Raw genomic sequence first — 12,818 nt, 5'->3', positions numbered from 1 at the left:
AACTACAAAAATAATCTCAATCAATAACAAGGGTTTACAGTTCCATGTATACATTCAACTGGAAACAAAAAGCCCCAATGTTTATCAAAATCAAATGTAACCAAACAGGCAGCAGCTCATGTTACCTGAGGGATGGGGTCTGTCAACTGCACTGCTTTTCACACAGCTCCACTTCATCAGCATCTCTCCTCATAAAATATGCTGCTTGCTTCCTCCATCAGCTCCACCAACCTCAATGGGATTTAACTGGGAACTACCATGTGCACAGGTCAGCTCTACAGAAACTGTTATCCTGTATTGTGTTCATTCACAGTTCAGAAAGAGCTTTTTTCAAATTCTACCCCACTGACTCACTGTACAGTATCACCCAAAGAGTGATAAAGACAAGGGTCTTTCCTACTCCTGTAAGGCAATCCAGCAGACTGCGGCTCAGGGTTCATCACACTGATCAATACAAGTTTGGGTTTTTTTTCTGAACAAAGACTGTTATAAAGTGTCCACTAGAATCCTGCAGTTTTGAAAAGAAATGTAATCTAGAAGCATCTGTGAAGCATCTCTCCTAAAGAGAAGGGAAACTCCCCAAGAAAGTCTCATGAGCAGCACTTGTGAAATCCCCACACTCGGCTTGCACTGGGAAAACTGGTCCAACACAACCAAGAAACCAGAAGCATTCTCACAACAAGATGCTTATGATGTATTTGGGCCTGAAGCAGGTTTGAACACACATTTCAAGTGGAAAGGGAGGTAGGGCAGTGACAAGAGACAAGATAGAGCAGCTGTGGAAACGCCACAATCTTTCATCTGCTGCTCTCCTAAGGCACAAGCAGGCATTGGTGCCACGCAGCTGCTGTCAGCCAGAAGCACCAGGCTTGGCCATGCTGCTCTGCTGGCTCCTACGCTCACAGCACCAGTGCTCCTCATCCTTCTGGGAGCCAGGACTACAACACCAAGCTCCAATGACTTCCTTTGGAGAATGAGATGCCTTGGCAACTCAAGCGGTGCTGCCTCTCACCAGCATGACCGGGATAAACCCTCCCTACATCACCATAGAGGAGCTTGAGAAGCCATAAGCTACTAGCAAGGAGCTGAAGTACAGTGGTGATGAGGGCCACAAATACCAAGATGAGCTCAAGAGGTCATCATCAGGATAACGCTGCCAGAAACCAAATATGAGCTCCCGGCAGGCAATGCAGGCTGAATTTAGGCACCTTCAAAGAGAGCTGCAAGACACCCAATTCAGGCCCATGACTGGATGGATGTGTCTCTCCTGGCATCCCACCACGCCAGCATACACCTGGAGCAGCATGGTGACCCCATCAGTGCATCAATGAGACAGGCAGCCCTGGATAAGGCAGAGACAAGCTCCACTGGCTACATGGGAGGGGACTTATCCCACACATAGCATACCTGAATTGCAGTGCTCTCAGCTGTCAGTGGCAGGAGGATCCTGCTCCCCGGAGCAATCCAGAACACACATCTGGCCTGAGGCAGGCAGCCCTGTGCACCCCTGCTAACAGCACCCCCCCCAAGTGTATCTGTGCCACTGACACACCTCCTGCTGCTACAGCACAAAGCAAACTTGTAAGTGCTGAGGAGGGATAGCCACATGCCCCCCTGCTCCTAGAACAATGCTCTTATCACAGCTTACAGCCTCCCCACCTTCTTGTTCCCCTCAGGTAGCCCCCCATATCATACCTCAGTGGGACCAAGGCTCTCATAACCCTTGGCAGTCCTACAGCCAGAGCTCACCCCATCGTGAGAGGGAAAGAGGGGTCTGTGCCCAAAAAGGTCTCTGGTGGGAGCCCAGGTACCAAATGAAATAAGCAAGAACAGCAAAGTTATAGCCCTGTAAAGTCACCACACAAGGAGGATCACATTCTTTAAAACAGGTCAAAACTGGATCAGATAATTTTTTACATGGTAAAAGAAGAACCGGCCAAGAGCTCCGCTCCTGAGCCAAGGGGACAAACCCAGGACTCTTAAGAGCAAGCCACAGGAAAGATTAATCACTTGAAGTCTTAGAGGGGAAATTAAAAATGTCAGAGGGGCCACAAGAGAAAGCCCTGATAAGAGCTGTTAATTGTCAGCATTTACGTCACCACCACCAGATAGGCTCTTTTATTACATTTTAGTCCCCAGGGCCACAATTTCTCATGAGGGGTTATTTTTGCCACTTAGCTGATCTATGTCCCTTGGTATGTGCCTATCAGCATTGACAAAGGCGACCTAGAAGAGGTAAGAGCAGTGAGGTAGGGCTTCAGACACACTTCTGCCTGAGTCTTTTGCTGGAAGGAAATAGCAATTATTACCATAACAATGAAGTAAATATCACTTCCTTCATGCTAAAGCTGCTTTCATGTCCCAAAAATGCTTTAGAAAAATGAGGCATTATTACTGTAATTGAAAGAGATTACACAGAACACTAGTAAATTTCCCCCCCTCGGCGGGTTTAACAGCACTTCCAGCTGTGCCCTTCCTGGAGCTGGCAGCTTCCCCCGTAGCACCTGGGGTCCTTCAGGCTGTGGGACCCCATGGCAGGAGACCCTGTGGCAGGAGGCATTTATAAAAATTCTCAAGTTTGACCAGCCTGGTCTTCTTTAAGAGCAGTTCACAGAAGTTCAAGTTCCTGTATATTCCACTTCCCACAGCCCTTCCTCACCTGGGGCCTGCGGGCACATCAAAATTGTACCACGGTGGCAGAGCCCAGGGCTCTCAGCAGCTCGCTGGATGCCGTTGGTTTTTAGCGGGATTGCTGGAAAAAGGAGCAATTCCTTCATTGCTTCTCCCCTGGGAGAGGCCTGCAGCCAGCCCTGACAAGACACTGAGCAGCACACCCCACTGTGCCGAGCCAGGAAGGCACAGGGAGTTCATCGCCCCCACGGACGTGCCTGTGCTCCAGTCAGCCTGCTGGGAGCGGCTGGGACAGGGCCCAGCTCCCGGCCAGGAACAGCCCGGCCGAGCACCTGCGTGCACCTGGTGCAGGTGTGGACGGGGACAGCAAAGAGAGGCAGCCTGACCGAGCCCTGGCGTTCCACGGGCAAGAGCTGGAGTGGAGCCGGGAAAATCAAGGTACGATTCTAAAATTGTTTAGATGCAAAACTTAATTTCCTAACTAATTTCTCTTTAAGGGGGGGACAAGAAGGACTTCGAACAGAGTCGGGCAAAGGCACTTAACACACCTTAACATGGCTTCTGTAAACAAAGACTGTTAACTATACATGGCAAGCAAAGGCAGGCGAGCATTCAACCCACCTCGGGGAGACGGATTCCCACGGGGTGGGCTGCCAAACCCGAACCAGGGGCTGGCGGGGCTGAGGAGATTCCCACTGCCTTCGCCGAGGGGTTCCCTACGGACAGGCTGAGGAGGGAGGTTCGGTGGGAAGCAAAGATTTCAGTCTGTATCAGGTGAAGGGGCTGCGTGAGCCACCACGGATTTCCCCGTTAACATTACACACACACACCCAAAAAAACCCACCCAAACAAACCAGGGGGGAGAAAAAGACAATCCAACCCCCACACACACACACACGCCCTCCTGCCACGGCTCTGCCACCAACCCCGCTGTTGTGCCACCTGCCAGCCCGGGCAGACCCCGCCCCGGCCGCCCCCAGCGCCGCCCGCCCTACCCGGGAGATGGCGAGGGGCTGCTCGAAGTCCCGGCCGCCCACCAGGCGGAAGCCCCAGGGCCCGGGGCCCGACAGCACGATGCGGTGCGTCCCCATGTGCGCGCTGCACCTCGCGGGTCACCCGGCAGCGCCGCCGCCTGCACCGGCACGGCCCGCCCGCCCACGGCCCGCCCCGCCCCGCCCCGCCGGCCCCGCCCCGGGGGAGCGGAGCTCCCGCAGCCCCGGCCCGGTGCCGCCTTGCCGGGCAGGAATCGCGGCGCCGCGACCCCTCACCCGCCCCCGGCGGAGCTGACCGCGGCCCGCAGGCAGGACAAGCCACCGGCGGGCAACCGCACGCAGGAGTGCCCCGGTGCGGCATCTCCCCGGCAAATATGTCTCGGCCTGCTCCATCCTGGAGCAGTGTTAACTCTGAAACCTAATGGGGGCGATGCAAATAAGCGGCCTTGGCGTGCAGTTGCCCAGCCAGGAATTGATGAGTGAGGGCGGAGCCTGGGAAGGGTATTATCTTTCTGCTAATTTATGCCAGGTTCATCACTGCTTTAGGCAGGGGTTTGTTTATATCTAACCCCTTAGGCATGGTACCACTAACAAAAGGAATTCTTCTATATGGTTTTTTCAGCCAACCTTCTCAGCTGTGATTCAGGAAAAATAAGTTGTTCCAGTTGCATGTTAAGCCCACACCACTCTGATGATGGAGAACGTGGGAGAGGTTGGTTACAACTTGAGTTCAAGCATTGCTGCCTATTTAGTTAATAAATACAGCTCACCCACAAGCAGAACATCAGTGAGCCGCAGCTCAAGGCTGCTGCTGAGGCTGGGATTCAGGCACAGCTGGGGAGCATGGAGCAGTCAGCAAGTAGGGATGACCACTGGTCTTACAAGGCACTGGTCTTACAAGACATGGATGGCTATGAATGATCCCATTGCAAGGCTCACCCTTACTTCTGCAGTCCCTTTTCTTGTGTGCCTTCATTTTCCTACCTTGTCATTTCACAGGTTTTTTCTTTCCAGGGTCCATGCGTCCTATTAATCTTGTTTCTATCAGAGAGTAGTTCTTCAACCACATCATTACACATCTCCTGGCAGTGAAGAAAGTGACACTGAAAGCTCCTTTACCCCAGGGTATGCAGGACTTCCAGAGGACTGTGGCACACTGCTGGGTCATCTTCCCCTCTCTGCAATCACAAAACCATCTCTGGCTTGTTCCTTACCTTAGATTAGGATAGAGAGTGACATCAATAAATACCCATGTTCAGCAGCTATAGATGAGTCTCTCTCCCCTCCCTGTCCGGGATGCTGTAAAGCAAAGGTGAGCAGTGCTTGTGATTGCAGCAAAGCCATGGCCAGGCTGCTCTTTGGCTTTTATATAAGGTAACCTGCAAAAGAGAAAGATGGGCTTGTGTCTGTGTGCTTTCTAAAGACATGCAAAATAGCCCGAGGCTTTTGTTGTCCTGGTAGTTTGGTTTTAGGATTGGCTTGTTTATAGTTTGGCTTCCTAAAATCATTGTGAGTGCAGCTGTGATGTTTATCTGTCTGCTGGGCCATCCGGTCACATCACCACAGTTTGAATCTGTTGCCCAATTTTGGCTCAGTTTGAGGTGGAGGCCTCAAAGAAGTTAAAACTCCTTGTGAAATACCAGTCTTTGGAGTGAGCCCAGTCCTGCACAGGCAGCATGCAGGAGCCAGACATGTGGAGGTGCACAGGGCGCTTTTGGGGTACTCGTGCATTACTGGACCCCAGGGAGCCCACCTAGGTAGCTCAGCTGTCGCCTTCCCTTGCTCTACTCCTTCAGGGACTGTTCCCTTACAGAAGGCACTCCCAAAAAATCCCAGCTAGCTATATTGCTACAGGGCTGGGAGATGTGACATGATCATCACAGACCTTGCACAAACCCCTTGATTCAATGCTGTAGCCATACTTGCCCAGTCAGAGTGCAGCTACCACGGAAGAGAGGGTCTTAAAGCTTCCGACCTGAGTCAGGGTTAAAAATGCACACATAAGCCCAACATCAACTGACATCCCTTCCTACACATAGGCTGGCATTTGGGGTTTCTTGTCTGACTTTACCTGTGTGGTCTTCTCATCTGAGAGTGAGTCACAAGGACCCTTTGTAAACCAGTGGACTTGGGTGCACTCCTGCCCCACAGGTCTGCATGCATGCCACAGCAGCTGCACTCTGACCCCACATTACAGTGAGATCTGGGTGTAAACCAGCTTTGTCTCTGCTTTACACCTTGGTTTCAAAAAAGTCACAGCCAGCCTACGGCTCAGGAAGGAGAACCAGTGAGCTCAGGCCAAGTCACAAGCAGGATCCTCAGATGCAGAACAGTGGGGAAGCCCATGGCAAACACCTACAGCTCAGTATGGACACAGCCAAAGACAGCCACAGCAGGGCACTACTACAAAAGTACAGGAACAACCAGAATAGATTTTATTTAATAATTTGTACAAGGAACACAATAGTAATTCAATAATTCCATTTATTAATTGTCAAATAGTAATCCACTGCAATAAGAAACAAAAAATCAACACAAAAATAAGTTGCATTTTGTGTGGATGTGTGTGTGTGTGTGTGTGTGTGTGTGTGTGTGTGTAACTTAAACTGGCAAGACCAAGAACTGAAAATTAACCTCTAAACAAGTATGTTATATACAATCAATATCAACATGTTATTATTTTGCTGGATAGATTAATTTGATGTTATCCAATCTTAGCAACAAGCCTAAATATTGCTGCAAATAACTGGAGGGCAAACCCAAAGCAGAACAACAAACCCATAAATAAGATGCAGGATTCAAGGTATCTCCTGCAGAAAAGAAACAGTAGTGCTTTGTGTCATATCTGAAAGCCTTTCATAATGAATATTTTGTGCTAAAACTCTTTATGTGAACATACATGGAACTCCATCATTTAAATAAAAGTGGAAAAAAATCTCAACCTTTCACAACTGCCTTTTTTTTCCCTCCCTTCACTCAATGTGTTTAAATTATTTTTCTATACAAGGTAAGTACATTGTCTGTACAAAGTTAAATATACATATTTACAGTCAAACTTCTGAGACACAGAGTCTTCTCTTCCACTGACCTAGGCGGAAGACAAGCCTACTTGATTTCAAACCCAGGAGCATGGCTAGTTTATCAAAACATTGCAAGTCGTGCTAACAGTTAGTTGTAGTTACTCTTAATAAATCTGTATAAAAGCATCAGCATAAAAATAGGCATTTTATATTATTAAATACGGCTTATGACAAAATAGCAATCTAACCCTTTGCTATTTGTACGGTAATTGTAGGAAGCAGAGTCTGATAGAACCGGTTTTGTTTATGCTTTTTCTTGATAACAAAATGTCTATCAAAAGAGTATTCATAGTGGATTTACAGGCAAGCATCCAGCCAAGCCATGTTATTTTTTTTCCTCAAGGAAATACGAATCTGTGTAACTGGTAGTAACTGCTGGGAACAGCTTTCGAAATTGATTAGACTTTTTTGTATGACTAAGAGGCAGCCAAAATGCATATATTTATTTGAGACCTACCATCAACACTGTAACAAAAAGGAAAAAAAAAAGGCACCCTCAGTGATACGTTGCTCAGATTTATTAGAGCCTCTAAGATTTAATGCTGGGAAAGAAGCAAAATCTTCATCCCGAGGCATATACTGCAAGAAGTGTGTGATCCTTTAGGGCCAGCAATAGGGCACAAGGAGCAGAGAAAGTGAACAACCGTAGGATTCAAACCCAGGATTTGCTCTCACGGATGTTCTGTTTATTGGTTCTATTCTTTGTGCAGATAAATGTCAAAGTCAGGCTGATTTCTCTTTAAAAACAAGGACTCAGTTCATTTTGATGCACACGATACACTCACACACACACACCCCCTGCACAAAAGAAAAAACCCTGCAGAGACTGGTAATATATTATTAAAGGGTTTGGGATTTTTGCACATTTGCATTATACTTTATCTGACGTCTCTGGATTAAACCAGTCCCAAACTCTTTTTCCACACAGAGCTCTGCAATTTACTGCATCAGCTGTCCTCTGCCTCTGCTGGGTCTTAAGATGCATGACATGAAGTAGAAAGCAGAGCAAAGTGAATCTTCAACAAGGCAGAAACTGGGCAGAAAGCCTGGCCTCCCTGAACCTTGCCAATGAACATGAGCGGCTGTGTACTGCCCCAAAGCACTATCCTACCTCAACACAAACAAAACCTATACCACATGCTTCCCTGAAGCCTTCTCAGAGGTAAGTACTCCGTACAAATTAAGATTATCATCAAAACTCTTGCCGAGGAAGGGAGAAGAATACACAGAGGCAGCACTGTAAACTAGAAACTGTCTCTTCTTCAGCAAACAAATCACACCCTGACTCCATGGAAGCAGGGCTACACATTCAACTCAATACTGTACCACATAACCACATCCTCCTAACACATCTCATCTCTTGTCCATTACATTCATAAATTGTCTGTTTCTTCACTGTTTAAAAACATCATCTGGAAAACAATCCCATCACTGACATGGTGGGATCACTGTTATTTTACAGGTACAAAAGCTTCACGTAGTTGCCTGGGAAGGTGCCGAATTGCCTTGTTCTCCTGGATGTACCTGTTGCAGAATAAAACAAAAGGAATCCAGAGTAAGAGGGAGACATGCAAGGAAGGCTTAGGGGTTTAAAAAGGTGGAAGTGACAACATCTTCTGCCTGCAGGCATTGATTTCTAATACTAAATAGGAGTCCTGATCAAAGAGCCTTTTGATACAGACCAGATCACAATTAGTTCTGCTACTAATCATCTTTGGTCTTCCCTTTTAACAACTAATAAGCTGCTGGTGAAAGCTCTTAGGCCTATAGTCTAGAAGCCAAATTCCTATCAGTGTAAGTGAACTAATCTCCCTTAAGAAGAGATAACAAGTCTAGATTTGCACTGTTGAGATGGAGAACACTGTCCAGACTTGCACTCTTTGAAGGTAAAGGATTTTGTTAAACATACAGTTGAGTCTGTATTTTCAGGGACTGCAACTCCTACCCGTGTGTTCCCTTCATCCCTACTTGCCACTTTCTGTAACTTGTCATGGCTCCCTCAGCTTTGGAAATGCTACAGAAATCCAGTTTTCCTTGGTTCCCTCTGTTGCTCTGCCACCCGTGTAAGCAAGAAGGATCAGGAGGAAGAGGGGAATGGAGATACTAAGAAGATAAAAAAGGGAAAACTAGAGACCTAGCAAGGAGAACAAAGGTCCACCACCCTGCAGCTTAACTTTCATGTTCTTGGTGGGAAAAGATCAGAAACTGTGGAAAAGTTTGAGTTGATTTTTTCACCATTTTGCCCCCACAAATGAAAGCAACTTCCAGACATACTGCAAAATTGCTCATCCCAAAAAGCTCTGCTGACAGGCAAGTATCACTCACCCACAAACCAGCCGTCATCACATTTCTCCATGACATCGACAATGTCACCGTCCCTCAGTTCCAGTTCATCGTCATTCTGAGGAGTATAGCTGTAGAGGGCTTGATAGCTAACTCTAAAACCAGAAAGATACTACATGTAAGCAACTGGATTTCTCTGACACCCCATCAGGAGGAGACGTTTCCCTTCCCCTGATTCCTACTATATGTTGTTCAATGCAGTCTGGACCTGCGTTTTCCTCTTGAGAGCTGGAAGCCAACTGCATAGAGCTGGCTGTTGTCAAAGGGCCACAGTAGTAAAAACTGTCATGCCTGCACTGTGTGGGATATGTGGAGAGCTTCTGTTTCCTCTTTGCCATGTAGTTGTCTGCACAGACTGAAACAACCAGAGTCTTCCTAACATGTAGCACCTAGAGACCCTGTGAGTGCAGACACCCTATTGAATGCAAGCCAAAACCTGGATACGCTCATTCCTGGCTACATGAGACATCTGTTCCCTTGCCCAGACACATAGGCAGAGCTGTGAGTAACCAAATGGCAGAGAAAAGGACTTTAGAAAAAAATACTGCTTACTCTACAACACTAAGTTTGCTGGATAAATCATGCCTGAGGAGGTATGGTGCAAACAAAACCCAAGGTTGAATCCTGCCCTGAGACACCACTTGCTCCAGAGGAACTCTGTATTTATTAGAGAGGAGCCTTATGGAGTGGAAACAAACAAGTGGGCAAATTTGGGAAGGCTTTGGTCCCCTGCCTGTAGGAAGTGAAAATGGAGCTAATGTGAGACTTTCTATTCTGCATAAAGGGAAGGCGAAGGCTCCTTTCACGAGCCAACTGCCAAGGAGTGTCAGTCCCCAGGACACAGTGCAGGCTACTATTCTCAAAATCATCAGCAAAAGGCCCCACCAAGCTCAGTGGCAGCTCTACTGGACAGCTTAGAAAATCTCAGCCTTGGTCTCTCAGCCACCAGTTCACCTGCGAAACTGGCCAACAATGCACCAAGTGGCATCAGTGTTGGGACAGCTCACTGTACTGCGAGGAGCCAAGAACAGCAGCGAACACATTGAGCCACACCAATGAGTCAGGTGTAGCCAGTGGATATTAATTTGTCTCCAGCTTCAAGATACAAAGACACAGTCTCCGTAACAGAGACCCAGTCCTGGATCATGAGGTCATTGTTTCAAGTGCTATACAGACATAAAGGTCACAGTTTGAAACTATCCATTATGATGGTATGTGGCTATTTTTGTTCTTTAAAGCAAAGCTGACGTTTCTGCATAATTCTAATTTAACTCCTGAATCACTGAAAACTCCCATACCTCCCTATCTTCACCATCAGTCAGAAATAAGGCCCTTGGAAGAGACGAGAACCAAAAGGACTTACATGTCTCGTGGTGTTAGACTTCGCTCAGGGCTGGCTCCTTGCTGCTGTGCTTGAGGTTGCTGAGAAATGATGAGAGATGGTTTATGGTCATTAGAGGTCACCTTGTGGCGAGAGTCAAGAGGCTGAGAAATAGTACTGCAGTAATGAACAGACTTTTCTGCAATGTTTATGATCTCATTGCAAACAGCTTCCTGCGTGGTAGGCAGCATTGACATCCAAGAACACCCAAAGGACAGTCAACAGGGGGAAGGGAGGGGAAAATATAGACAAGAAGAGATGGGACATTCCAGTTGCAGCACATAAGTCCAGTAAAAAAAAAAAAAAAAAAAGAGTTGTAGATCCACGTAAATATCCAGGTAGTGGAGTGCAGAAGGGATCCAGGTGTAAGCATGGAAAAACAGGCAAGATACAGAAGAATTTGGCATTTAGTTTAAAGATTTGTAACAAATACATATGCATATATTTTTAAAAGCAGCAGCATAAGAGGTTGCAATTAGTTATGCAGTGGCACCATTACAAATGCTATGAAGTCAGTTCAGAATGCAAGGTGAGGTGGGCTACTCCATTCATGCATTTAGCTTCATTTAACTTATACTCAGGGTCTGGCAGCACAATTAGCCCAACTTCTCATTGACTATGACAGTTTTTCTAATTGTTAAATTCCTTTTTTCTGTTGCAAACAAAACAGTATATGCAGATAGATAAATATGTACCTACTTTGCAACTAAAAATAGTGCTGGCATTTATCTATACTGAGGTGTTACTGTCTGGGTGAAGAGTGTCTAGGACTACACATCTGAGTTAAACAGGGGCCTTACCACATAGCTCTTTTCAGACTCTGTGAGATCTGGTCCAGCTCTCAATGAATGGTGAGAAGGCTGTGTGATCACCAAGCAAATGATAAGGAAGACATTTTAGCAGATGTTACATTGGTCAGAATTAAAAAAAAAGTCAGTGGAGTGCAGACAAAAGAAAATGAAAAACTCTTCCCCTCCCCACCCCAAAACCACACTTCTTAGACAGCAAGGTCCTTCATTTACTCAAGAGACATTGAGGCTACAGTAACACAACTGCACTGCAGCACACAAAATGCTGCAAAGAGAAAGATGACAGCAAAACAGAAGCTTAGAGCAGGGAATCGGAGTGGAATGTTATGGACACCGCTACAGCCAGAAATGGTACATAGTGTCATACTGCATTCCTGTAGGGGAAAAAGAACAAGGACAGGAACACATACTTGAGAGCATCAAAACTGAAAGGCCAAAAGCATGCTGAGAAAAATCTGCTGCTGTTTTTAGAAAAGTCCGCAATGACTTTGACGCGGAAGAGAACAGCAACTCGCTTTCTTCTTAAAAAAAAACAGCTCAAGTCCTCAGAATGCCATTTAGCTCCATCAAAATCATTTCAGCCTGTACCAAGCAAGGATCTGAAATGTTCTGTTAATTCCCACAACAGGCAGAGGAGGACTTGATTGGAAAACCCATCTCCAAACACCACCACCAGTGAAACTGCTGGACTCTGCCCTGCCTCTCTCCCCAGTCACAACTCTTCACAGAGACTTGTGTGTGTCCCAGGGCACAGCCAGGAAAATCAGGGGGTTTGAGGCCGGAGGTTTTATGAGGAAGGAGAACATCACTGAAAAAGTCACACAGGTATCCACAGCCTGGTTTTGCACGCTTTTTGCATATTCATACACCCACTGAAAGCAAGGGGCATGCTGTGAGCAAATGAGATGTCTGAACTAGTGTACTGCCTGCAGTGCTACTTGGTAAAGTGGATTGGACAAGATACAGAGCATGGCCTCTGTGATCATTCAATACAATTTTCAAACTAAATGTCAAAGGCCTAAATTGTTATGCTTTCTGTCCACCTCTTTATTCACTTCAACAGTGCCCTTCAGTAAAGGCTTGCTTTCTCATGGCATACTGAGACAGAGCAGAAGCAGAAGATAGAGGTCTGTGATACCTTCAGCACAAGCATGCTCAAAGAGTTTGGAGAAGTGCAGGGTGATGAGCTCATCCCTGTCTAAGTCCTGTTCTCAAAGCTCCTCTGAACCACATCTTGGACCCCTGGAGCTGTGCCCATTGTTGTATTAAATAAAGCAAACTGTCTCTTTTCTCAATGACTGTGACCCATTCTAGGCCAATGCAGCCCCACAGCAACTTCTTTGTTGTCAGCTCTACTGTCTGGGGCTGGAATCTGGGATCACTGCCCTAAGAAGCATTGCTTTGTTACCATGTATATTTCTATAGAAAGAAAATTACATGTAACTTGAATGAACTAACTGCAGTGCAATTTGCATTCAAAGCATTTACTGGAGCCTGAAATTGTCACAGGATTTCTAGAAGTCCTTTCTGCCTGCCTATCATCAGCCCTGAAAGGCAAATGGAAAAATTAGAAATTTAAAGT

At 46.6% G+C, this 12,818-nt stretch overlaps 2 protein-coding genes across 19 annotated transcripts in view; both read right to left on the bottom strand.

Annotated features, from left to right (window-relative positions):
* The window catches only part of PDLIM1 (PDZ and LIM domain 1), a 43,383-nt gene extending 39,605 nt beyond the window's left edge, over positions 1-3,778 (bottom strand). Inside the window, exon 1 of the mRNA XM_017807191.1 lies at positions 3,627-3,778. Coding sequence (XP_017662680.1) covers positions 3,627-3,722 — 96 coding nt within the window. The 5' untranslated portion in view covers positions 3,723-3,778. The remainder of the gene's footprint in view (positions 1-3,626) is intronic.
* Positions 3,779-6,090: 2,312 nt separating this feature from the next.
* SORBS1 (sorbin and SH3 domain containing 1) overlaps positions 6,091-12,818 on the bottom strand; it is a 238,672-nt gene continuing 231,944 nt past the window's right edge. For 10 of the 18 annotated variants that reach the window (XM_017806938.1, XM_017806937.1, XM_017806939.1 and 7 more), the window contains 4 exons: positions 11,228-11,287; positions 10,410-10,468; positions 9,029-9,141; positions 6,091-8,227 (listed from right to left, as the gene is read on the bottom strand). In XM_017806938.1, the coding sequence (XP_017662427.1) occupies positions 8,160-8,227; positions 9,029-9,141; positions 10,410-10,468; positions 11,228-11,287 (300 nt within the window). In that variant the 3' untranslated portion in view covers positions 6,091-8,159. Of the gene's footprint in view, positions 8,228-9,028; positions 9,142-10,409; positions 10,601-11,227; positions 11,288-12,818 lie in introns of all 18 variants that reach the window. The other 8 variants (XM_017806948.1, XM_017806949.1, XM_017806951.1 and 5 more) reach the window with 2 other exon arrangements.

The sequence above is a fragment of the Lepidothrix coronata genome, unplaced genomic scaffold, assembly GCF_001604755.1.
Source record: "Lepidothrix coronata isolate B3197 unplaced genomic scaffold, Lepidothrix_coronata-1.0 Scaffold17, whole genome shotgun sequence".
Taxonomy (NCBI): Eukaryota; Metazoa; Chordata; class Aves; order Passeriformes; family Pipridae; genus Lepidothrix; species Lepidothrix coronata.
This window is presented reverse-complemented; position numbering and strand designations above follow the sequence as displayed.